This window comes from Sander lucioperca, chromosome 2 (genome assembly GCF_008315115.2).
Source record: "Sander lucioperca isolate FBNREF2018 chromosome 2, SLUC_FBN_1.2, whole genome shotgun sequence".
Taxonomy (NCBI): Eukaryota; Metazoa; Chordata; class Actinopteri; order Perciformes; family Percidae; genus Sander; species Sander lucioperca.
The window spans coordinates 358,536-385,972 of NC_050174.1; the positions used below are offsets into that span (position 1 = coordinate 358,536).

At 41.2% G+C, this 27,437-nt stretch overlaps 3 protein-coding genes across 4 annotated transcripts in view; all 3 read right to left on the bottom strand.

Annotated features, from left to right (window-relative positions):
• bin3 (bridging integrator 3) overlaps window positions 1–1,058 on the bottom strand; it is a 47,239-nt gene extending 46,181 nt beyond the window's left edge. The window contains exon 1 of the mRNA XM_031305137.2: window positions 937–1,058. Coding sequence (XP_031160997.1) covers window positions 937–944 — 8 coding nt within the window. The 5' untranslated portion in view covers window positions 945–1,058. The remainder of the gene's footprint in view (window positions 1–936) is intronic.
• A 3,795-nt stretch (window positions 1,059–4,853) lies between these two features.
• Window positions 4,854–11,011, bottom strand: egr3 (early growth response 3). The gene is made up of 2 exons (XM_031305117.2): window positions 10,370–11,011; window positions 4,854–7,464 (listed from the first exon to the last, which is right to left on the bottom strand). Exons 1-2 carry the CDS (start codon window positions 10,521–10,523, stop codon window positions 6,389–6,391), a joined length of 1,230 nt encoding a protein of 409 aa, XP_031160977.1. The 5' UTR covers window positions 10,524–11,011; the 3' UTR covers window positions 4,854–6,388.
• An 8,040-nt stretch (window positions 11,012–19,051) lies between these two features.
• LOC116053920 (phosphatidylethanolamine-binding protein 4) overlaps window positions 19,052–27,437 on the bottom strand; it is an 83,254-nt gene continuing 74,868 nt past the window's right edge. The window contains exon 7 of one of the 2 annotated variants that reach the window (XM_035998922.1): window positions 19,052–19,216. In XM_035998922.1, the coding sequence (XP_035854815.1) occupies window positions 19,119–19,216 (98 nt within the window). In that variant the 3' untranslated portion in view covers window positions 19,052–19,118. The remainder of the gene's footprint in view (window positions 19,217–27,437) is intronic. The other variant, XM_031305149.2, reaches the window with a different exon arrangement.

The window sequence follows — 27,437 nt, forward strand, 5'->3', positions numbered from 1 at the left end:
GGTATAAAGTAACTGAAAAAAAGATGTGTACTTTAATGTCGTAATTTTGTTCAAATGGATTTAAAAAAATTGGTATCGAAAAAGGTATCGTTCAGAAAACCAATATCGAATTCACGGTATATCAAAACATTTTTAACGAAACCCAGCACTAAAGTTACCAACCTACTTTCTAGGAAATACTACTTGGATGGTTAACGACAAAACATAATAATATAACCATTATGTCTACACAAGAGTACAAAAGGTAACCAAAATCCCCAATGGTTCTGAAGTTCATGTCAAAATGCTAACGTTAGTTACAGTTGACTAACGTTAGCAACAGTTGACTAGCAACAGTTGACTAACGTTAGCAACAGTTGACTAACCCTACTAACCCTAACGTTAGTAACTAACGTTACTGCCAAATCAGTGTTGACCCTGTTGACCTAGCTAAGAATTAGCTTCATTGAGTCCATGTTAGGCTAAAGCGACAACCTGTTTATTTATACTGTATGAAAAGCAGCTATAACTTTAGATAGTATTGTTAGCCTACTCTTTTGTGAAGGTTATTCGCTCGCTAACTTATTGTTTCAGCAACTAAACTAACGTTAACTAGACACTCTAACGTTAGCGACAAGTTAACGCTAGCGAACGTAAATACTCGACTTTATTGAACACCCTTCGAAGTTAACGTAACTGTAAGCGACAACTACAACTTTTCAAGCATTTGTTTAACAAGACAGACACTGCTTTCCACCTGTGGACGATTTCATAGCCTCTCGTAGAGGTTTTATTCTTGAGTTTAACTGTAACGTTACTGTTTGTGTAGCGAAACCAGGAAATAGCCGAAGCCCCTTCGGTCGACAAGCCATCTGTCCTAAGTCACTATTAATGTATGCTTTCCAGTTATACGTTCAATCTAATACGCTTCATTAATGATGCAGCCAAAATACATACCAGCTCATTTTGAGTGAACTTTTATTCCGGTTTCATTGAGTGGTTTTGTTATTTTTCCGAGGACCTCATTCCTTTCCACCAGTCAACAGTCGAGCTTTAAAACCGGAAGTCCGGAGCTCAGCCGCTCGTGTTTCCTCTAACAAATAAAGTTTTTGGAGCAGAAAGCGAAAAAAACAACAACTTACAAACGTTATAATGTTCACGTGTATGTGTGTAATATATGTGTAATATGTGTGAAAGTTAAATGTAATACCAGACGGCTAACGTCCACACAGAGACACAGGTAAACCGAAGGCAAGTGATATTTTTCTTTATTCAAGTACTTACATAGAAATAACAAAAACAATTGCATTACAACAAACTGAAGTGCCAAGTAAACAGGGGGAGCACATCTCCCCATCACAAGGATATAGTAAAATTAATTTTAATATTCAGCTCATCATAAAAGGACCTTATTATAAGGTAATAAAAACATGAAATAGGCTAAAGACATCCACAACATTTTAAACAAGACCCCTTGTTTTCTTAAAAAAAGCAAGAAAAATTAAAAAAAAAAAAAAAAAAAAAAAAAGCCAACAGAACAGTTATCCCAGTGTGTGTTTTCAATACTCTGTCTTGAATTGTTGTTAGGTTCATCCCATTTCACCCAATGTGACTTATTTTCATGCATAATAAAGAAATGAGCGCAGCCCACAGCATCTGAGGGCAGCACTTTGGAACATTTCCGTGCACATGCAAACATGAGGATATACTGTAATGAAAAGAAAAGAAAAAAAAAACACAACACAACAGAAAACAGTGAGTTTAGACTCCATCTGAACACCATGGTGTCACCGCTGAAGACCACAAAATCCCTGAAGCCACCCTGTAGTCCATAAGATGACGTGAGTAGCCTGTAATATCTACACATTATTGAAATCTCTTCAAACGTGAGGTTTAAAAAAAATAATAATAATAATCTTGAATCGTGAATCGTCACGAATGAGCCTATTTGCCCTGCCCAAGGCCAACTTCACGGACACTAAATCAAACAGTTAAACACAAACATTAGCACAGGGCTGCCTTCGAATTCGAGCAGACTGAGGTCACATTTATGATTGGTTTCTCCTGTGGAGTTCTCATCTCATATTGTTTTTGATCAGCCAACCCTGCAACCCAGTTTGGCACAAAGATGGCTGCTGATGTTGGCTCCCATCCAACATGAAGCAGAGAACGAGGATCAGAGCGTTCAGCCGCCCACTTTTTTGGACAATAAAATAAATTAGTCTCGAAGTAGCATTATTAAGAGGGGGTTGTTTCCTAATTTAAGTCCTTGACGTATATATCTAAAGCATTCACACATTATGGTGCAGCTGGTATTGTTGTTCAACCACCAAACTACATTGAAGGAGTGGAATGCTTTGGGGTCGTATACATTTTACAGAATCTATCCGTCCGTTACAAAAGTGTCACAAAACAAAAAGTGACAAACACAGCGAGAGGATATGACTGATGAAATATTTGAGTTTGCAAAGTTGTAATTATACATGGCTTCATTTAGACATGGGAAATAGTTTGGTGTAGTCTCCGCCTCGCTATGCATCATTCCTCAACACAAAGCAAACATAAACACAGTTTTCTCTGAGACGGAGGCCACATATTATATATATATATATATATATATATATATATATATATATATATATATATTATAATTAAAAACACCCATTCTCAGACAGTCAAAGTGTCAAATCAAGAGCACACAAGAGCATAATTTTGGGTCAAATAAATTCAAAATAATTTAGTCGTGTCTAACATCAAATTATTCTAGATGAACATTTTGTGTTTCCCGTCACTTCATATTGTTCTGTGCTGACTCTGTGAATCTTTCTGCTTCATGATGTTTACAGTACCCCGTTGCAAGATTTCCCCTCACTATCCCAATCTAAAGTTTGAATCATATTCATATCGAGCTAATTATCTGGGATCAAACGTACGGGATGCTGGGTAATGTAACGCGTAAGAAGTTACATTTTCAGTTTAGGTCTGTGATTTCAGTTGCATTTTTATCAGAACAAGCTCAGAAAAGTTTAGTTTGTCGATAACCATCCACGCAACAAAATGATTTTTTTTAAACTATTGATTTACAGTTGGATGTTACAGGGTGTGTGCACTTTGAAACCATCTGAAAAAAAGTGCAAGGCGCTCTGTTCATTAAACCATGCAGATGAGTTGAGAAAAGACTCTCTGAGGCCAAATTAATTGGAAAATAAGTGGACACCTGCCAGGAAGCTCAGCAGTGAACACTGGTTGTTACAGGGAAGGGAAAGCATGGCTTTGGGAGCTCATTTCTGTATGCACTGTGTTCTCTGTGCCACTGCTTTTCTGAACCTTTCTTTTGGCCTTTTGCATTTGTCAGTCGATATTCTCTTTAAGTCTGATTGCCGTCTTGTCTACTGACTGGTACATTCTTTTTTTCAGTTGATAATGTGTGTATAAATTCCCTGCCTTAAATAATCTTCTACAAGTCAGAGAGAACAGCAAATAGAAATATTGTCGGTCAAAGTAGATAGAGAGGAGAAGTGGATCTGGCATTTGAGCGATAAAGTTAAAGGATGAAATCAGAAACTATCTTAGCACATGGACAACATTATTACTACTCAAAATGTCACTCCACCATAAGTCAGAAAAAAAACCTTCCTGCTTTACAGAGATGAGTTCAAACATATTTATAAGAAAAAGCAGTTACGCTGGCATTAAGGAGTGTTATCAAATGTGGTCTTGTATTGTGCATTTATCGTTATAATACACGTTTGAGATACCATAGAAGCTTATAAAAAAGAGATGAGCCTACACATATATCACTGAATGATATCAGGACAAATACTGATAATTATGAGAATGTGAAATATAATTGCTTTGCCCTGTAATGCATTTCGTTTAAGAAAGGATCCCCTCATTTATTCTCCTGTCTGTCCGATGAACGTGAAGATATACGCGAGACTAACAATCCTGCAGTGTTTTCTGTGCAATGGGGAAGATGTGTTAATTGAAATAACTGATTGCGACTAAAATGGAGATAAAGAAATCGTTAAAAAAAAAAAAAAAACATCTTGCTGTTTATTCAGAGAACACATTAGTGCTTCTTTAAAAACCAGTCACCACTTTAAAACGTACAAATGGTGCAAATGCTATTATTCTTCTTCCTTATATGGAAGATAATACACCATATTTGGCACTGTTGCAGTGCTCCAATTTTTTTTCTTCTTCTTTTTTTTTGCAATGACCATATGACAACAAAATATTCCGTATTATAACTACATTACTAAAAGCTTTAAGACACATTCCCCCACAAGCATTTAGTCAATTTTAGAAAGTTCTTGTTTATGCAGACATTTGTATTTACATCGTGTGCATGAAGGCATGCACATATATGCACAATTTAATACTTTTGAGTTTGACATTTGAGTACAAAAGTGAAAGTTCTACTGTAGCTACCTGCATACATGTCTGTATACTGTACAAAAAACAACAAGTTCTTACTTTACTACTCAGACTAAGTCTCTCTGTATTAGAAAAAGATGTAAACAAGGATTTGGACATTTTCATTTTTTTCTCTTGCCATATGCTGCTCACCATTTTGGGGGATTTAAACCAAGTAGTTTTATTTGGCCAAGATTTTAACCCTTTGTGAGCACAACGGTTCATCCAAGCTGTGGGGCGATCTGCCCCGAGACTTTGGAACTGCCGCCCCCCCACCCCCACCCACCGAAATTTGCACTGTTACAGACGTGGCTCTTTCTAACCCTAACCTCAAAACCTATTTATTTTAGACTGCCTTTTAATACATAGGAGCGCAGTGACATTTTCCTTCCTTCCTCATGCTTTTATGTGTCCTATTCTGATTTTACTGTATGTTATGTTTCATCATCTTCTGATTTTACTGTATGTTATGTTTCATCATCTTCTGATTTTACTGTATGTTATGTTTCATCATCTTCTGATTTTACTGTATGTTATGTTTCATCATCTTCTGATTTTGCTGTATGTTATGTTTCATCATCTTCTGATTTTACTGTATGTTATGTTTCATCATCTTCTGATTTTACTGTATGTTATGTTTCATCATCTTCTGATTTTGCTGTATGTTATGTTTTATCCCTTTATGATTTTACTGTATGTCATGTTTCATTCTTGTAGTCTTGATGTAAAGCGCTTTGGATACAGCCTGCTGGTTGCTGTAAAGGGCTTGATAAATAAATATTGATTGATTGATAGTTTCAGTCTTTGAATTTTGAAGTCTTGAATCAATCCTTCATTCATCTTTGCTTTTAAATACACTGCTGGCTTGCAACCCAGTGCCATGCATTCACTGTAAGTAGTCTAGTCTGTGTAACTGTGCTCTTAGTTCATTGGATTTGCGGGTTTGTCGGCATATGTCACAAATATATTGCATATAACTGCAAAAAAACTGAACGAATTCGGAGTATTGGTGAGCTTTTTATAATAAAAAAAAAGCAACAGAAATGATATCTGGTAACACGACATAAAGTACCCATATAAAAAGGCAACACAAACATACACACAGTGTCTCTCAGTGACTGGAAATAAATAAGTGCTGGCAAAGGTGTTGATTGCTGCAGGCATGTTTGTTGTGTAGGTACAGGTAACAGGACAAGACATCGCTTTGCTTTGTGTAACCCATTCAGTCGTTATCTAGACTTCACCAAATTGTGGAAGAATAAATCTTAATCTGAGATACTTCCCTTTAAACTCAACGTGTGTGCTGAACTGAGCTGATATCACGGTTATGTTTGGCAAATGTCAGGCACAATAATCAGAACACGGTTGGCTGTGTCACCACAATACATTTGGCACATTCTTTTTGAGAAAACAACATTCAAATAGAAAATTAAAAAAAATCAAAATAAAACACAACACCTCAACAGAAACAACAACAAAAAAAGACAGCCACTAATGTAAGGTATCCATGACGGTACACAAATATAACCAATTGCACTTTTAAACAGCCTAATAAAATTAATGCATACATCCCAGACAACTTTAACTAATCTCCATTGTAAATGTTTTAGACCCCTTGTGATGGATTCTGGCTTCCTTCCAATTTAGAAATTCGCAGTCAAATTTACAAAAAAAAACTTTATCCACACCAACACCTACAGATACACAGTGGTCTTGTGGACAGAATGTGCCATGTTGGCCTTCTGTGTGTTGGTACTGAGTTACAGTAGGTGAGGCTTTGAGTTACTGGACAAAGAAAGGAGTAGCGGCCTTCCTCCTATTATTTCATCTAAAGGCATCCATCTCAAAATAGAAGGAGCTGAAAAGAGCCGGGGATGGAAAAGAGAGGAAAAGAGTCACCTATTTATCTCAAAGTGGACGTGATTCCTTCTTCCTATGAGTCTCTTTATGGGGCATGGAGAGGGTCCAGTCCAAGTGCACGTAGTGACGGTCATGACGTTCCCACCGTGGGCCCCCCACAGGAGCTGGGTGGCGAGCCGTGGCTCCCAGCCGCCCCGCTGCTCTTGTCAGCTGGCTTCTTGTCCTTCTGTTTCAGGTGAACCTTTGCGTGTCTCTTTCGCTCATCACTTCGGGCAAACTTGCGTCCACAGAACTCGCAGGAGAAGGGTTTCTCCCCCGTGTGTGTGCGGATGTGCGTGGTCAGGTGGTCACTCCGGCTGAAGGAGCGCATGCATATTCGGCACTGGAAGGGCTTGTGGCCCGTGTGGATGCGGAGGTGACGCGTGAGCTCGTCCGAGCGCGAGAAGCGCCGGTCGCAGTTCTCCGCCGGACAGGCGTGCGGACGCTCGTGGACTGGGGTCTTGCTGGGACGGTTCGGGTACTTCCGTGGCCGGATGGGCTTGAGGGTGAGAGTCTGTGGCGGCTGGTGGTGCTGAGGAGGGTGCTGCTGCCCGCCGATGAAACCCGGGTGAATCTGCTGCTTGTCTTTGAACGCCCGGATGGTCTCCAGGGGCGTGATGGGCGGAGGGTTGACTCGGATGGGGTCCATGGTCTGGAAGGGCTTGTGCTCCATCACGCCAACCTCCCCCTGATGGTGGAAAAGGTTGTAGTCGGGGATCATGGAGAAAAGGCTGCCGTCCATGGAGGCTTTGGATGTGGAGTGATAGTCGTTGCCGGGGTAGGAGAGAGCCGTGCTGGTGGCCGGGCTGTGGTGGAAGGAGACCTGGTCCTGGTACAGGTCGCTGCAGGTGGAGTAGGCAGGCAGCGGCGGACCGTAAACCTGCTCCATGTCTGACGTCTGTCCGCCCATGCTGGCTGCGGAGGACGTCTGCGTGGTCACGGTGCCAGGCGATGGAGAAACGCCCAGGATCCCGGCGCTCACCAGACTGATGATGTTGTTATCAGAGCACCAGCCGGAGCCGCCGATGCCGCCTGACGGAGGAGTGTCAAAGGCAAACTTCCCCAGATATGTGACAGTCTGCCCGCCGCGGTTGGACTGGAAGCTGGATCCATACTGAATATCTGCGGCTGCTTTTTCACTCCCCATGCCCAGATCCATGATATTATCTAAGATAAAAAAGCAAACAAAAAAAAAAACACATATGGTGAACAAATCATCCACGTGGTTGCACAAACATGAGCATGAAATGCAATCAGTTGGGAAGAAAAAGCCTGCAAAAGTGATCGTTGTGGCACAAGTTGTTATAAAAAAAAAAAGTCTAGAAAATTCACTTTGTCGAGCTATAGGAACTTGAAGTGTCGGTCCTCAGTTTGTCCGAAATTCAGCTTTTCTGCATGTCTCTGTAATAGTGAGCCAACAGGAGATGAAAAATAAAAAGGAGTCCAGTACGGTTCATGGAGAAATGTGAGCGCTGTCGGACCTGTGAGTTCAGTGAGTGACTGCTGCATGTGAGACAGTGGTGTGTGTGTGTCTCTCTCTCAGATCCCACAAGCTCTCATAAATCAAGACCTTAAACACCCCCTTTGATCCAGTCATTGTGTCCCTCAGGAGGACAGCCAAACTCAATGGCAAGATCTGATTTCTTTACAGCGGGGAGGATTATAAAGCAGACGCCACATCTATTATACGCTCAAGGATTCAAAAAAAAACACTTTTGCAGCGTAGAACATCTGCACATGAACGGGGGGGGGGTCAAAAATAAAGTGAGCTTAACAACTTTTTTTTTTAAATGTCCTTCATATTTTAATTGTACAGAACGCTCATACACACGTTTAAGTTATTCCAAAAGATGCCATATAAACCATCACATGCAGATGTGCTTAAATGGGGGATACATGTACGTGCTCTGAAGGTTTAATGTGAGACATTTGAACAGAATACGTTCCTGAACAGAGGCTAAAAGAGACATCTCTTTTCATTCGCAGGAAATCACACACACATGGGTGCCTAAATATTCTCTCCCCGGTAATTACAGCCTGCTGGAATTTGGCTAAAGGCAAATCATAATGAAACAAACAAAAGCTAAATTATTGCACAATAACATTGTGAAACATGAGCTACACAAGGAACAACGGCACTTTGTGATATTTGGAAAGCAAGCCTGAGTTGATATTAATGCATTTTCCCCCCTAATTGTAATCTTCATTTTACTTCTAATTCTTCTTTTGAAGTCATTTGGACTGTGGGAGATTTTTTTTTAAAAAGAGTGAGGGGCATAAAATAGAAGTCCTCACTCTTTTATTTTAGGTCAGTGTTGAAGAGCAAAGCACACACCTGTTCCACCTGTTCAAATACAGCATGGTTCTTTAAAAATGTAGTTTTGTATTTTGGTTTCCCCCCCTAAAAAAAAGCATACATGCAGAAATTAAATATATACAATTTAGAGGTTATAATATGAATTTCATCCAGATTAGAAAAAAAATGATAACAGCCACACACACACACACACACACACACACACACACACACACACACACCTGTGCTCTGCAACATCTGTTTCTTTTCCTATTCAGATTCATCTCATCGGTTGAAATATCTCCTGTGATAAGTCACATAAAATACATTGTGTTGCCGTGTTTATAGAGAAATGTCACGTCGCTTCTATTTAATTCACTCATTTTTAAAAGTGAAGTATACTTTGTTTTTAATAAAACCTGGCGCTGGAGGAATTCAATAACGCACACTTTCTTAGAGAAATAAGGGGACATTTGTCGGGTTAAATTCAAACTGAGGGTGCTGTTTTTAATTTGTGAACAAAAATCCTATAGGCATAAAAAAAAATAAAAAATAAAAAAAGATTCTTGAAAAAAGTTAAGGTATGTACATGTCGGCCACTACATGAAGATTTAGTGTCATGTATTTTGTGCTGCGTTTGACCCATCACCTCAGAAGGTGATCCTGAACAATTAGGGATGGATTTAATGCCAACACGGAGCCGAAACATCTTGATGTAGGCGTCGGAATTATTCAGATTAATACATGAATCTGAACTCAGCAATACACCAATCAATATCAGAACTGCGAGGCCAGTTCAGTGAGTGTAAGAGGGTCCAGGGGCCCTGCGTCTCAACATGTTACATTTAGGGAAAAGATGCAGCCACACACACACACACACATACACACACACACACGCACGCACGCACGCACACACACACACACACACACACACACACACACACACACACACACACACACACACACACTCGGTTACTTCAAAATCCAATCTGTGACATGTTAATAGAGTTGTGAATGGAAGTCATTGTCTAAAGTAGTTGACCTATCTTCGCGCGTGGATGTTAGATTATTAAATCTGTGGCATTTGTGTTTTGACCACATGAACTGCACACATTTTTCTCACACGCTACCCATTTCAGTTTGGAGCCGAGTGCGTTTTTTAAGTGGAATCTTCTGCGTAAAACAGACTCTCAGTCTCTTTTTTTTTCTATCTCTACACGAGACATTTGCTCAAACAACCTCAGCTTTAGGGATTTAAAAATCACTACTAAAAAAAACCCGGTAGATTTGCTTGAATGTAGCCAAACATCTCAGCGGATGATTTAAAAAAAAAAAAAGAAAGTTTTGATAGGCTATGAGTAGCTCTTTTAACGCTGCATGCTGTTTTGAAATCTTGACATGCCGGCTTCACGGACACGGAAGAAAACTGAATATTTAGTAATCACATGTTTCGGAGATCTGGAGGTGAACCATTTTTTAAAAAGGTGTATCTAATTTCGTAGTGACAAGTGTTACATCTGACCCCTGATCAAAAAAAAAAAAATAAAAATAAAATAAGGATTCAGCAGCAGGCTGTACGGGAGTGTGTGCCTTTGTGCGCAACAAGCCGGAGCGCAAACAGGTGCTCCATCCTCGGAGCGCAGAAGACACAACTAACTGTTGCCTTCCTCCGCGCAACAGCACATCGCACTTAGAAACACACACACACACACACACACACACACACACACACACACACACACACACACACACAAAAGTAGATGAAAACAATCTTACCTGTGTTCATTTGTGAATAGTGGTTAATAGATTCCGTACTGGTGAAAATATTCATAGACGTCGGGATGTCCTCTTCTGGGTACAGACTGTCAGGGATCGTGTTTATTAAACTGCTCATCGTAAGAGGGAGCTTCTCCGCTAGTTTCCCTGTCATAGCAGTTCGATTCAGTCCGACATTTAGACAAGGACAACGCGCAGGTATCCAAGTAGTTATACTCAACACAAAAAAACAGCGTGTGTTCTCAAAGTGGAAAACACAGGTGTGGAGGGAAAGAAAAGAGAAAAAGAGGAGAGAGGAAGCAGGGATGGATCCTGTTTGTTGCTGCTATCCAAGTATCCCGCGCGGGTTATCTCCTCTCCTCTCACAGGCTTCTTCGTCTTCTTATTCTTCTGTTATTAATGTGATCACTGTGGAAGCTGAGAGCTCTGCTTGTGAGGGAATTTGAAGTCTGTGAATCAATGGAGTAGGTGGTGGTGGTGTTGGTTGCACAAGAGCAGCTCTGCTTGCTCTATTGGAGCTGGATAGGGGACTCCAGTGTCCTGCGTTAAATAGGGGGATGGAACATTTGAGTGACGTAGATGACCATATATGGACAGAGCGCACGGCGCCCAGGCTCTCTCCGCGCGTCAGTCTGTGGAAACTACAGTGCAGTGGAGGCAAAAGGCTCCGATACACAGAGAAAAAGAGAGAGAGATAGCTAGATAGATAGATGTAGATACAAAGTTTACAGGATCTACACGCATGCATCTCCAGCTCCAGCTGCCTGCGTCCCTCTTCGGGATCTCCTCTGTCTGTCTGCTCCTGTCCTGGTGGAAAACATTACAGAGATTCAGTAACTAACAGCTGATATCTTTATTTTTGTCAGGCATTATGATGATGTCCAGTGAGTGACTATCTATTATTATGAGGCACACTGGGAGCTTTTTGTGCGGTTGTGTGTGTGTGTGTGTGTGTGTGTGTGAGAGAGAGAGAGAGAGAGAGAGAGAGAGAGAGAGAGAGAGAGAGAACGTGCTGTGGCTATAAGGTGTGTGTGTGTGTGTGTATATGTGTGAGAGAGAGAGAGAGAGAGAGAGAGAGAGAGAGAACGTCCTGTGGCTATAAGGGCTGTCAAAACAGACTTTTTTTGTGACCAAGTTTTTCATTTTTTCATCCAGTTTTGGGGGTACCACTATATAAGAATGTATAGCGAAAACAAGCAAGCAGAACAGGCTTTATGTCGTTGTTTATTAGGCCTTTATGTTCTACCAATATTGATCAAATTGGAAGATGTTTCTTTGCTGGCTTTTCTTTCAAACTTTTGTCCAAATAAGCTCAGACAGAGAAAAGATAACTCTGACTCCCAGTTTCTCAAAGTCTAAGGGGATGTTTTCAAATGTCTTGTTAAATCATCCTCCCCCCCTCCCCCCCAACAAAAAAAAAAGATAGTCAGTTTAATATGACATGAAACAGAAAAGAGCTGGACATCTCCATATTTGAGAGGCTGAAAACGGCATTTTTTGCCATTTCTGCGTGAAACATTGCTCAGAAAAGATGACTCTGGATACGTGCTTCTGCTCTTGGTGAACGTGCGCGCACTTCGTGCCGTCCTGGTGTATTGCAGAAGACTTGTTCAACCTCCCTTTCATGCAGCAACACTTGACAAAGCGAGTAATTGACAGAGGTAATCGCTTGTAAATATTGCAAGGCGCGTAGTAAATCCGCAGGCTTGCATTGACTTGGAGCCCAAGTGACCGCTTAAGTGGAAACTCCATATAAGGCAGTGTCCGGCCACGCCCCTTTCTGTCTGTATTTGGACATGTGAGTTCCGGGTGAAGTACAAGTGGAAAAGTGATCAGGAAGCCACAGAGATGACAGTGGACGAAGCGTCATGGCTCGCTTTTTTAACCAATTTGCCAACTTGTGAAAAAAAAAAAAAGGCTACAAACAGTTGTTGCTTGATAATGTTTCAAAAAAAGATCCCCTTTTATGATTCGGTTAAGAATGACTGGAAGCTTTTGGGGTCATTCAAGTTCAGTGAGAGTTTGCTGTGCACTTGATCTTTTTCTGCTGTTGCTGCGTGGTGGAAGAAGTATTCAGATCCTTTACTTAAATACTCTGTTACAAGTAAAAGTGAATTTTGCATTGAAAATGTTACTTCAGTAACAGTCTGTAAGTGTCATCAGGAAAATGTAGTTAAAAGTATTAAAAGTAAAAGTACTCGATGCAGAAAAATCCTCCCATTGTAGAAACTGGAAACGATCCAAACTGTTCTGTCAATCAATTAAGTTTTTAATTTTCTAATCATTCCAGCTGGACTTGTAGGCCTGTATACTGTCTGGTAGTTTACTTTATAATACAACATCATACTTTATAAACTACTATGTGTTTTGTGTGCAAAAACCTTAATTTGTAAAGTAACTAAAGCTGTAACAGATAATGTAGCGGAGTAAAAAAGTGCAATATTTCTCTCTGAGATGTAGCGGAGTAGAAGTAGAAAGTGACATGAAAAGAAAAGACTCAAGTAAAGTACAAATACCTCAACATTTGGACTTAAATACAGTACTTGAGTAAATGTACTTAGTTACATTCCACCACTGTGTGTAGCTGTAACAAAATAAAACACACAAAAAAACTCACAGAAAATATTTTTGAATGAAATGTCAGTGCCTGAATGTTCAGACCTGAGAAATGAATGGTACCTCAATGAAGCCGAAGTGTAAACAGAGTGTGTGGGAGCATTAGTCTGAATCATGCTCTGTGTTCAGAGGGGCTTACACACAAACAGAGCAGCCATGTCGTGTGTCTCATTACAACAGACAAGTCCTCCATGTGTGTGTCTCTGTGTGTTTTATGTGGGGCTGCAACCAGGGGTGTAGTACAACATTCTGGGCCCTGTAGAGATGCATTCTCTATGGGCCCCTCCCCGCATCCACAGCTATTCATTCTAGCATCTTTTTGGGCCCTCCTCACATGAGGGCCCTGGGTACTCAGTCCCCTTTTCCCCCCCCCAGTCCGACGCCCCTGGCTGCAACTAACTGTTTATTTCATTATCGATTCATCTGCTGATTATTTTCTCGATGAATCGCTTGGTCTATAAAATGTCAGGAAATAGTCAAAAATGTCCATCCCAGTTTCTCAAAGTCCAAGGTGATGTCTTTAAATGTCTTGTTTTGTCAGTCCAAAACCCAAAGATATTCACTTTAATTATGATATTAAACAGAAAAGGAGCTTCTTCTGCCATTTTTGCATGAAAAATTACTCTAACGTTTCATCGATTCTTTTTCTAGTCATAGGTGTAATTTTCACGGGGGATGGGGTGTATATATCCAATCAATGTACAATCCCCCCAAAAACTATTAGAATTTCCTTTACATAAATAAATACATTTGCACCATAACTTGATGCAGAAAAATTCCCCAGAATGCAGGGAATTAAGTGTTTGATGTGCTCAAATGTTCAATTTTGCTCCAAAGTGGAGATCTCAACCCCCAGATTTTTGCTTGTCTTTTTGTTCAATCAACAAAATAGACAACAATGATCCTGATGGACTTGATTCAAAATTCAACCCTCTTGTGTCCGACCAAAGATAGATTCTCTATGTTGACTACATCATCTGCCTCACACTGACTCACTCCCTGTGTCACTTTTTTAGCACAGTGGTCCAGGTCAAAAGACACCACAAGTTCAAATAGTTCTTCTTATGTTTGGATAAAGGTTGTATGATGTCTATGTGACAGCGTACAGCTGTGACCAGGCCTTATTTAATCATTGATTTAGATTTAGATTTTGTGTTCATGTTTTTAGCCTGTGATACAGTGACTGAAATCTAACTGAAAAGCTGTTTTATATATGTTAAGAGCCTGTTGATGTCGGGTCACATAACTATTTGTAAAAAGACAAACATACAAAGCAGTTCTGGGCCGCTTATTAAAAGTTTTAAAAACAAATGACTATTACAATGTTCACTGATGAAATTCCCTCTGAACTGACTTTAACAACAAATTACACATCTCTGGAGAGTGAATGTGTTAAATGAATTCCTTAATTGTACACAATAAAGCCAAGAATGTATTAAATATACTTGGTTTGAATTAAATAACACGAATGCCTGACTGTAATGTAAAGCAGAACAATGCGATGACCTATGACCTCATAAATTACGCATAAAGAATAGTATAGACTTACAAAAGGAAGTATTTATTGCAGGGTTATTGCACTACATTATCTGGTGTTTGTTCCTGTTATTTTGTCTAGCTCATGACGTTGCACAGGTTTATGGTTGAGGTTCAATGCAGTTCTTTTTTTAGACTTATTCTATTTACGCTTTTTATTTATTTATATACACACACTGTAAAAAGGGTATTTGAGTAGTAGTTGATGTAATGTAATGTTTTGAGTGATTTGCAGTGAGTTTTGTGCTTTAGTGGTGGTCGTCTACTTTTGTGGTTTATATCAACTTGCATTTACAGCCTGTTCCTTTAATTCTCACTTTAATAAAGGTGGATGAGTTAAGTTTCGCTACGTATACGTTGCATCTGACGTAGACACGTCCGCTTTCCCCCTGGACAAAGACGCCTCGGCCCTGGAGTTGAGCAGCCGGCCATGTTTGCAGGGTTACAGTGCTTGGCAGTGGGGTCACCATGGAAGGAAGAAAAAAATATACAAATTTCTTTTGGAAAAACACCGGTCTAATTAAAGCTATAGCGCGTAGTTTCTGTCGCCCCCATGAGGAATTCTAAGTAATGACAACAAAACTGTCGGCGCGTCCACATAATACAAGCCTTCCGTGATCGCGCACCCCCCCCCCCCCCTCCACGCAGCTGCTAGTAGCCAAGGAGGACACGGAGGAATAAAAAAACATGATGGACTCTTCAGAAGAGGTCATTATCTCAGTTTCTGTGCGGGAAAGTCACCGGACGCCACAATCTTCTGAACATAGTCATACTGAGAGATACAGAGAGAGTTGTGTGGAGCTGATAGTCTTAATTAGCTTTGTAGCAACTCATTTGGCAACGGCTTGAATGTAACCCGATTTGTTCAGGTCCTCCCCTGACCAGTCGGCTATCCTAACCTTAACTACTCAAGGTCAATGCCTAACCCCAACCAATCGGGCTGCTCGTAGGGCGGGACTTGCGTAGAAGTTGCGTGGGATCCATAATAACGCGTCTGTGACTCGGTTGTGGCTAGGAGGGATACAGCTACGGTGACGACAATTACATTTAGGCTTTTTTTTTTGGCATTTTAGGCCTTTATTTTTGACAAGACAGCTTAGACATGAAAGGAGAGAGAGAGAGAGAGCGAGAGAGAGAGAGAGAGAGAGAGAGAGAGGGAGAGAGAGAGAGAGAGAGAGAGAGGGGGAATGACATTCAGCAAAGGGCTGCAGATCGGAACCGAACCCGCGGCCGCTGCGTCAAGGACCGAGCCTCTGTACATGGGCCAGGTGAGCTACCCAGGCGCCCGACTAGTTAAGTTTAGGAAAAGATCTTGGTTTGGATTAAAACACTCATGAGGAACATGTCCTGGGTGTAAGTTTTAAAATTATATTAGATTAGATTTTGCGTAATTTCTGGCCGTAGCTGTATCCATTCTAACCACAACCCTGTGACTCAGCGGTAAGACAGTAAGTTAAATGCAAAACAAAATCATATATTGTGCTTAAATAATGTATTATATTCAACATGAAATGAAATTAGTTGGTACTTATTTTGTCTTTTAATGTAAAGCACTTTGAGTTCACGTGTAATGAAAGGTGCTTCATAAATCAAATTGCAAATTGCTGAGGGAGATCCACGGAAAAGGCTGCCTCAACTGTCACGTTTTATGGATGCAAACACGAGAGAATCCCCTCAGGTCAGGTCGAGGACAAAGTGTCCTATGGTGTGTCTCCGCGGGGAAAGCTTTTGTGTGGGTCTGTGGTTGGAAAGTTGGCCGGCCCAGCTGGAACACCTACCCGTTGTCGGCTTATTTCCTCGACTGTTACCTGGGTCACGTGGGGCGGTGTTTAGATCTCTTTGACTGCAGCGGCCCGCTGGCTCCTTTGCATACAGGGATTCCATGGAAGCTCGTTTTAAAGCAGAGTGGAAAACTGCCCAGGCACTGTGGATACATAGTCAAATTAGTTTTGGTTTTTCCAGGCTTCATGGGGAGGACTACAACTGTTGTTCCTTGCGGTTAGTTAGAGATCTGGAAAGATACACCAACACATACTGTGCATTATTTATTTTATTTTATATTTCTTTTGTAATGTGTATGTGTACACTGTAGCATGACATGACACATATTTATCGTATCTTCAACAGCCTTTCATATCAGATTGACCAGCATCACACTTTTAAGTAGAGCTGCAAAGATGAATCGATTAGTTGTCAACTATTAAACTAATTATCAATCATTTTAATAATCGATTAATCGGTTTGTGAATTTTTTTTAAGAAAGAATAGTTAAAAAATTCTCTGATTCCAGCTTCTTCAATGTGAATACTTTCAACAAGACATTTAAAGGACGTCATCTTGGGCTTAGGGAAACACCAATTGTGACAAAATTTTCTTGATTAATCGATTACTTGTTTGGTCTTTAAAGTTTCAGAAAATGGTGACAGATGTGGATCAGTGTTTCCCAAAAAGCCCAAGATGACGTCCTCAAGTGTCTTGTTTTGTCCACAACTCAAAAGATATTCAGTTTACTGTCACAGAGGAGAGAAGAAACTAGAAAATATTCACATTTAAGAAGCTGACATCAGAGAATTTGTATTTTTTTCTCATAAAAAATGACTCAAAGCGATCGATTATCAAAAATAATTGGCGATTAATTTAATACTAATACTAATACTAATTGATTCATCTTTGCAGCTCTATGCAAAACCAAACCAGTCTGGTGAGGTCAAACGCACAGGAAATACATGTGCAAAGTGGCCAGCAGCAGAACTGTTGACATGCATTGAACAGATGTCACACTCAAATCCATCTCGCCACCGCTCACAACGAGCGCTGAACTGCAGGAAGTCTCCAGTGAAATAAATCTTCTGCAGCAGCGAGCAAAAGAAGAATGGAGACTCAAGTCATCATGCATATTAGATCACTTTGTGCCGGTTAGGCAATTGAATTGATTATACAAATTCCTTTTAATTAATGTAAGTTTGAATAAATTAAGAAAATATTAAATGCCTTTCGCATATCATCAGGGGACGTGAGAATTTATTTTTTATCAGAGAAGGCAATATACTGTGCACTGTTGAACTACAGCTGTCAGTTTTTCTTAATCACAATATTTCAACTCCAACTCTCCTGACATTTGGAGTAAAAATAAACACATTCAAGGAAGCCGAGTGGCAAAGCCCAGCTGTTTTGGCAGGATATCTCTGAGATATAAAGGAGAAAAAAAAATGCAGTGTATTTGGAAGTACACATTTTGGCATTTCAATGGTGTACTGATGGATTCAAGTAGGTGGTTTTTGGAAGAATGCTCTCCCACTTGGCATGCCTCACAATGAGTGTAGAATTAGGCTCCACTTGCCAATTGTTTAAAAAATGTGATTTCATAACTCAAATAAGATGGGTAAATCAAGGTCAAGAGCGATATTCCAACTGACGGATACTTAACATTTTGTTCAAAAGCAATGAACTGTCTGACTAACTGTGTGCATTGTTTTTGGTTGTTTTTGTTTGTGGACGCGGCTGCTTTGACTGCTAAGTCGGGGAAGCAAACAAAGCAGATGCAGGACAATTTGATCAATGATCTCCCAGAGTTCATCAGGAGGGCACATAGGGGTTTACCAAGGCTGGCTTAACCACCAAAGGAACAAAAACCTCCATTACCTACTCCTGCCTAGCCCACTGATGAGACACCAAATTAGGGTCAATGAAACCACCAACTAAAGATTGATCATCAGAACATCAAAGTCCCTCATGTAAATCCAGCCTTTTCCAGACATCGGAGGTATTGATACAAACCCCTCCCAGAGGAGAGTTGCTGGTTAGAAACCAATATTCCTCATGTGGGGGCACTCTGACCCACCCTCTCTACAAAGACCCGTGGAGTCTGAAAAAGTATCTCCTCGTGAAAGGGTTGAAAAGTTTATCCGCACCATCCTCTACAGACATGGCAGGTAGGGCCTCTTATGCAACTGTTCAAAGTTCAAAATGGGTTCAACCTCCCAAAGTTACATTCAAGGACACTTCAACGTGTGTTAGAGCAGCTTTTACTTTGAAAAAAACAGAAACAGAAACAATCAAGGCCGCTGAAAGCGCGTTAATGTTTCCAATAGTGGTCAATGGAAATATGATAAACAATTTCACAAACAGCAAGTTCCCGTTCACCCAACACACCCCAGGCCCTGCTGCCCCTCCCCCCTGTCCTGTCACTCTGTAGAGTATTTTGGTTCAAGTTCCACTGCGGCATCCGGCTGTGTTGCGGTCTTGGTTTCACCTCCCACTTCCTTTTTTTGGCCCTGACGTGTTTCCGCGCCTGAATTAGAATAAACTCTTTCCACACCGAGTTGTGATATCAGGTCGTCTTCATTCTCTTGTCGACAGTGTTCGGAAACTAATAAGAAATCCCCAGCGAGGTCAAAATCTATCTCCCTCTCTCTCCGCTCCAGACCCCGAGACAGAGATAAAGAGCAACATCAAAACCAAGCAGCGTGTGTAACACAAAGAGGAAATCTCTTTCTAACTCAGTGATAAGACAGAGGCAAAGAGAGCTGACCTGGTGCAAGGGAAACATTTTTTATTTTATATTATTGTACTGACAGATTCTTCTTTCAGGCATCCTTCAGGCTTTGTAGTTTTGGGTGAGGAACTGCACTGTGGCAACAGGCTCTCCCAGATCAAACCTTGTGACGAAGGCCCAAAGATCCCATTTAGCTGTGGGAGCAGGATGAAACATCAACAACGACATTTATTAGTATTTACAGATATTTAGAAGGGAACTTTACTTAAAGGGTAATTTCGTATTTTTCAATCTGGACCCTATTTTCATATGCACTAGTGTCTAAGTGACTAATGTGAATAAAAATCTTTGAAGTTGGTCCAGTATTGAGCGAGAACGCTGCAACCGGCAGCGGTGAACCAGGCTGTAATGTAACTCTATAGGACAAATGTTCACCGTCAGTTTGCCTCCACTAAAAGTTCTGTTTTTTGCTGCTGACAGGCTCAGATTATTATTCTAAGTGACAACATTATGGAAAGGATCCCTACAGAGATAGACCTTTTTGTTGAAGAGTAAAATCTTTTCTTTCTCTTTTTTTTTTTTTAACATGAAACAGCTCCGAAATTGCCATCACCAAACCCACCAGACTCCATTTAAATAAACACTACTTTCAACCAAACCAGAGTGGTGATTGTTGGAACAGTGGAGAGACGAACCAAGAAGGCTTTTGATAGTTTTATTTCATTTCCGTCGACTTTGAATGAAGTGTGTTTTATGATGAGTCTGGTGGGTTTGGTGATAGTGATTTCAGGGCTGTTTGATGTTATGACAAAAAGGATCTTACTCATTAACAAAAAGGTCTATCTCTGTAGGGATCATTTCCATAACGTTGTCAGACACTTGTCAGTGGCAACAACAGCACTTTTAGTGGACGGAAATTGAAGGTGCGTAATTGCCCATTAACGTTACATTTCAGCTTGTCTCGCTTAATTCTGGACAAATTTCAGAGAGTGTTGTTCTTATCAGTCACTTAGCCTTAAAATAATTGGGAAAATAGGGTTCAGGTTGAAAAAAAACTAAGGGTGTTTTCACACCTGAAAGTCCGGACTAAGGTTCATGTTTTTGTTACATTGTAACATTTGATCCAGTAAGTTTTGGTTTCACACTGCAGTTATGCAAGTGCACTAAAGATCTATACGTGACAAAACTACGTCCTGCCGTCATCACATACGTGAGCTGCGTCTCCAGATACTTATAATTGATTGGTTTGTAGACGGGCTTCCCCAACTGACTGCTGCTCTCCCCTACTGCCTGCTGCTCTCCCCTACTGCCTGCTGCTCTCTCCTACTGCCTGCTGCTCTCCCCTACTGCCTGCTGCTCTCCCCTACTGACTGCTGCTCTCCCCTACTGACTGCTGCTCTCCCCTACTGACTGCTGCTCTCCCCTACTGCCTGCTGCTCTCTCCTACTGACTGCTGCTCTCTCCTACTGACTGCTGCTCTCCCCTACTGACTGCTGCTCTCCCCTACTGCCTGCTGCTCTCTCCTACTGCCGCGGCTCTTTGGGTTTTGTTGTGATGTTGAGAAGCAAGACACGGGAACTTTCTTTCTGGAGCATTTATTCAGAGACAAACGGAAACCTACACTGTACATTTACTACCACTTAACAAATAAACTGCTGATGTATTCTCTGCTCTGATAGCCGACAGCTGTCTGCTCTGAGTGCATTCACCATCACTCTCTCATGTAGCCTACACACTAAGCACCGAGCTATTCCTTAAAGGAGCTTCCCCGGTTAACACAAGGAGAGCCTGCCAGAGCTTCTTGTATTTGGTCCGAAAGTCCGAACCATCCAAAAAATGCTTTCACACTATAAACGGACCGAGATCACCTCTTTTTATCGGACCAAAACTTGGTCTTTTGATTTCACACCCAGGGCATGAAGTTAACTTTTTTGACCACCAGCCACTGTGGCAGGTGGATTTTTAAATCCACCTGCCACAGGGACTTTTTACCAGCCAGTTTTTTTTTTTTTTTTGCGTCATAAAGGTGAAAAACAGGAATTGCTGTGTCTCTATGATCCTATCCTGTCCTATTCATGGTAGCCTACTGGTGGACATTGCGCCGTCATCACGTACTGTAGTAGGGGGGCCCGCCTTGATAATCCTGCATAGGGGCCTGGTGTTGGCTCGTTACGCCACTGCATATAAGAGATGAGATGACTGACAAAATCAGGAGTGGCCTACGCCACCACAACAACAACAAAACACTGGTGAATGCGCACCATAACACATGAATGTTTTTTGTATAGTTCTTAAAAATAAAAAAATAAATAAAAAGGAAACTTGTTTTGGGGAGAATAATACTTATTACTATTAATTAATTACTCTGGGCTGAGATTTTCTAGTAACCTTACCAAAAAGGCTCAGGATGCTGCAAATGTTGGTAAAATATGAAAAAGGCTGGTGGATTTAAGACACAAAATAATAATTTATTGGATGAATCAAATATGAACATATCTGTCATCGTCAGTGGCTTGTTAATCTTTACATTGTTAGTTAATTTCCTATCCTGGCCTGGGACACACATTCATACGGTTTAATAAAGTACTTATTGGACTTTAACTTATCATTGCACTTACAATAACGTAGCTGTCCTCAATTTAGGTCATCCTGTACATCTCATCTGCGTTTTTTCCTGCATCCACCGTGTGCGTTTGTGTGTGTGTCTGTGCGTGCGTGTGTTTGTGTGTGTGTCTGTGTGTGTGATTGTGTGTGCGCGTCAGTCGCGGGGGAAACGGAGCAGCCCCGCCTGCTGCAGAAAGCCGACAATTTGAAACAGCAGCGCTGACTTTAGAGTGAAAAATCGTTACAGCGTACATTGATGTTAAAATGTATACAGGTTGGCAGGACGGTCTGAAATGTTTTGCACGGTCTTTCGCTGTATGTTTTGTTGGTAAATGTGAGATGTTCGAGTCACACACACGTCTCATCTTCATATCAGAAACTAGGAAATTAATTTTACCCGTTCTCACTCCCGCTTGGTCAGTGGCTGCACGTGGGACTGCTGGGATTGTGTGAGTAATGAAAATGCGATAGGGGGCCCCGGCTGTCAATCAGTGTCTTCCAGTGATGCGGGCCCCTGATTGGACCAGGCCTGTAAGCAACGGTGTACCCTTCTTACCGATAGTTACGAGTCTGAATCACTCAATTCTCATTGGCTACCCGCCAATGTGGCAGGTAGATTGACAGTTTCACCCGCCAATCACAAAAGTTACCCGCATTTGGCGGGTGGGCGGGTGCCAATTTCATGCCCTGTTCACACCTGTAATTTTGGTTCGGATCAAACTGAAAAGTCCGAAAGTCCGGACCAAATGAGGTAGGTGTGAAAACGCCCCAAGTTACCCTTTAAAACACAGGTTCATTTTCAGTCTGATACACTGTTTTGCCGATAGATCAAAATAACTAAGCAGTTTAATCTCACAAGTTTATAAAACAACATGTTTTTAATCCTACATAAATTAAGTACAGGCTGAGTGCAATCTCTAGGGCATTACATGAGTGTTTCTCATGACCGCTCGGCCCGTGTTTAAGGGATCTGAGGCCTAACTGAGCAGCACATGGCTCTGGGATGTGAGTCACTGAGAACAGCACTGCTGAAAATAAAACATGTTGCTGTAATGATGGAGGTGGGAACGCAAGGACGTATTGGCAAGAAGATATGATTCAATCGCCTGGCCTGTTTTTTTTCTTCCCTCCCCTTTTAAACAAACACCAGACGGCCATCCGGCTGGTACGACAATATCACTTCTTAGATTTTGACAACCGCTGATTCCCTGCAGCTTCCCCTCCCTTTACAAAACAAAAAAAAGACAAATTCACGATTATGATTCCAAGGCAACAAAGCCCTGCGTGCTTAAAACTTGCAAACTTCCAACAGATTCTAGAGCGAGCGAGTGTCTGTCCTTCTGCGTCTTCACATGTTTGAGTGTACATACGACAATGCCGTGCTCCGCAATGTAGGGAATCGCTGACATTCTGGTATTTCCGTATGTGGAGCAACTACATTAACAGCTGCTCAAGAATAGCGTAGGAAAGTTAATCTTTTGAAAAGAAAGCCAACTATTAAAAACAGTTGATATCTGTAGAGAGAATGGTCTCACAGTCTGACACTGCCTGGATAGAAACGTTACTGCTTTTCACCTCTCGCTGAAAGCTGCTTTACAGGCCTTCGCTGTGGCTGTTTCCTCCATCAGGGGAGCCACATTTTGTTTCCTGTGGCATCGCAAAGGAGATCTGGGAGAAGAAATGCACTTTGCCGTCGCCGCCACGTACATCAAGTGCACTCACCTCCCATCAATGCAGAAACAAATCAAAAGGATTAATTTACATTTCAGACAAAATGTTTTGTTCAAGGCTGTGATTTCTCAGGCTATTTTCCGAATATATTATTGTAGTTAACTTCTATCAAATCTAAGAGTATTTATTTGCAAATTGGAAAGTTTAAACTAGGGCTGTCAAAAGGGACACGATAATAGCGAGTTAACGCAAATTCCTTTTAACACCACTGATTTGTTTGACGGCTGATTAACGCACACGTGTTCTGTGATTTTGGCCCCGGGATGCTTCGTAGTTTGGGAAATCAGGAAGCGATGCAGCAGTAATGTTGCAGATGTCTAGCAGAAACAAAGCTCCTTGAGCAGTAATGGATAAAGAAAAGGGTCTTTGAACGGCAGGTTCGGTTTCAAAGGCCTTCCAGATGGTTCTCTCCACAAGACTTAAGTTATTTGCGTGTACTGTCGATGTGTACGTACGTCGGGTGTCTAATACCACTTAAGCATTAAAAACTTGAAAAATATCCCTTTTAGAGTACATTTAGAACAGATAAAAAATGTGCGAATAATCGTGAGTTAACTATGGACAATCATGGGATTTATTGCGATTAAATATTGAAATCGATTGACAGCCCTATTTTCAACACAAAGTGACAGTTACTCACCTATTTGTGGGCTCATGCACCCTTCCTGATGCTCACTACATGTTTAGCTTATGAGACTGACATTACTAATCGCTGTGTCCGGGTTTGCCATGAGGTCAGGTCTGGGTCTGAGCTCAGCTGGGGAAGATGATGAATAATAACCGGGAGATGAGCAGCTGAGTACCTGAATCTTGCCAGGTCCCCTCTGTGAATGAGGACTGCCTGCAGAAAGGGCTCCGATAATCAAGTGAGGGCAATGGAGTCAAGTGACCTGCCTGTACGATAGGGCATGGCCCCGGTGGCCCCTCTGGCCTATGCTTCAGTGGGAGATAATGCACCGCCTCTGCAGATCCCCAAACTCCCCTGCAAGGTCCCTCACCCTTTAAGGGAAGCTGAGGGGTGAGGCAACACATTTTGCACTGAATATAGGGATATAGTCCACGAGTCAGGAGGAAGATTTGACTCATATCAGTCATTCATAATATCATAGACTGTAAAAAATAATGGACATAGCATAGTGACGTCACCCATTGGTTTTTGGACTGCACGAGTTTGGCCATATGGGCGATCTTGTTTTTTTTTTTAAACCTTATGTGATGACTTTTATCATCACATAAGGGTGGAGGGTGGAGCTGGGGAGGATACAGCTAAGCCAGAGTTGTTTATGGTTTCAATGGCGCTGTGCTAAACTAAACGCTAAAGAGGGAAAGTAGCCGATATTCAACCCTTCCGAGTCATCCAGCGTAGATTTACCGGCATGCAAACGTGGACCTCCGGGTACTGCCGCCATTCATCTGCATGTACAGCAGAACAAAAAATCTGCAAACTTTCCCTCAAGTAACCAGCTAATGCTAGCGGTAGCTATCTAGCTTGGTTGGCAGAACGCTGAACAACATATTTTTAGGCGACCAAAATGTTCCAGTTAACTTTGATGAGGTGAAAACACACATAAACTCATTACGGCCGGAGGCCGGAGTTGAACTCCCGGCTGCTGCATAGAGGAGTAAATCTCTATATGTGGGCACATGCTCTACCAGGTGAGCTACCCAGGCGCCTGGCTCATCTTCTCTTCTATAGAAACAGACTTCTTTTTGGAGCTAGTGGAGTCGCCCCCTGCTGGAAATTAGATAGAACGCAGATTTAAAGGCAATTCAGCTTTGGCTTCACTTTTCAGGCCCGTAAGCTTTGTCTATTATTTTTACAGTCTATGATTAATAGCCAAACTTTTCATAAAGGTAAAAAGAGAAAGAGAAAGGACCTGCATTATAGTACTTTTAGACAACATTTCAGAGAATGTCAAACTAAAGATAATTTTATTGTAGACTAACGATCAGACGGAGAGTCAAAACCAGACGCTGCTTGTAATGCTTTACACACATAATCCTGTCTAAAGCTGTGCAATCATTGGGCGCAATCCAAAGTGAGGTAAATTCATAATATCCGGTATTATCACGCTGGCTGGTACCCTGCAAATGCCTAGACTTACAAGTGACCTTAAAATAGGCTGGTATCTGTTTGTAGTGCAGAGACGTGTTTCTGCCTCTCCCATCTGCCTGCTCATGGAAAGGACAGATAGTGTGGGACCCGAGGGCGATGTTAATGTCTTCCTGCCTACCCTTTTGTTTCCACCTTGCTTCTCCGTCTGGGTATGGCAGGAAGATCGGGACTGCTGTGAGGTGACACAGAACTGCTACATTTAGTGGTGTGGGCGGTGTCCCTGTTAAACCTCTTACAGTGTCTCGAAAAATACTCAAAACCAAGTGATGCGGTTCAGCGGAGTAGAGTGAGAGGAGTCATATCAGGGTAGGAGCTTTACTGAGCTTTATCATGTAACATTCACAGTCATAATAATGCTATCCTTATAAGACGAGGGGGGATTCTTTGTAGACTTCAGAGGTCAGGGGTCAGCCACAGAACAGTGCCTCTGGAGTGTCTCCCTCAGAGAGGATTTAGCGGCTGTGAAGGGACCAGGGTCGAGGAACGATACCGAACATCCTGCAGCCAGTATAGCAGCCTACATTGCAGAGCTGCAAGATTAATTGATTAATCGCTAACTCTTAAATTAATCGCCAACTATTTTGATAATCGATTAATCGTTTGAGTTAACATTGTCTGATTCTAGCTTGATAAATGTGAATATTTTCTAGTTTCTTCACTCCTCTGTGACAGTAAACTGAATATCTTTGAGTTGGGGACAAAACAAGACATTTGAGGACGTCATCTTGGGCGTTGGGGAACAGTGATTGACGTTTTCACCATTTTCTGACATTTTATAGACCAAACAACTAATCGAGAAAATACTCAACAAATGAATCGACTATGAAAATAATCGCTAGTTGCAGCCCTACTGTACTGTTACCAGCCGCGACAGTGACGCTGGTATTGGTTTCACCTTGTGAGTCTCTGTGTGTGTGTCATCATGGCAAAATGGGGTCCTGGAGACACCTACTGTAGCGGGAACTACCACAGAGGCAGTTTTAAGTACTTTGCCAGGTATTTATATGTCTGTGGACAGACTTTGTCACAGCATTAGCGTCACAACGGTGCAAGATGCAGTCACAAAACTTTACAGGTGTGTAGTGGAGATCAAAATAAAAGCCAAGTTCAAAGATAAGCACTGGAAGATGGTCTCTAGTTACCAAATGCTGTCACCTTATCAGGGACTCCATATTCAATCTTAAAGGGGTATGTTACATGCTGACTTATATTCGGTAACACTTTACTTGAAGGTATCTACGTAAGAGTGACATGACACTGTCATGAACACATGATACTGTCATGACACAGTCATGACACATGAACCCTAACCCTAACCCTAACTTGTCATGACAAAAACCGAATGACACTTAATAAAAGAAGTGTTATGTCATAAACGTTTATGACACGTTCATGACAGTGTCATGTCACTCTCATGTAGATACCTTCAAGTAAAGTGTAACCTTATATTCAGTAAATATAATAATTCACATTGTAGAAAATAAATGACCCACACAATTTATCAATTATCAGAATAGTTGCTTATTAGTTTTCTGTTGATCAACTAACTGGTTAATCAACTAATCGTTTCAGCTCTTTTTTTTAATATTGATTAATCATTAAATTGTGAGAAAATAGTAAAAATGCCCATCGTTATTTCCTACAGTCCGAGGTAACATCATCGAATTTCATGTTTTATCATTTACCATCACGTGTGACAAAGAAAAGAAGCAAATCTAGAAGCTGTAACTATGTAATATTTGGCATTTTTGTAATTTAATTCATGTAAATAATTAATCTGTAGATCGACTAATTGTTTTATCTCTACTTTGATTATTCATTTCAGCAGTGGTAACACTATATGAAGCTATACATTTATGAGGGGAGTTGAGGACAAATGTAGAAACTTATCTCGAACCCAACGAACGAGAAAAAAAAAAAAAAACAACCAGCCAAAATTCAAAACGTCAAAGTGTTCCTTTAAGGCAGCC

Coding starts and splice junctions, on each gene's coding strand:
- egr3 (XM_031305117.2), bottom strand. CDS start 10,523: ATGACAGGGAAACTAGCGGAGAAGCTCCCTCTTACGATGAGCAGTTTA. Junction 7,465..10,369: donor CTATTCACAAATGAACACAG/GTAAGATTGTTT, acceptor TTTTTATCTTAG/ATAATATCATGGATCTGGGC.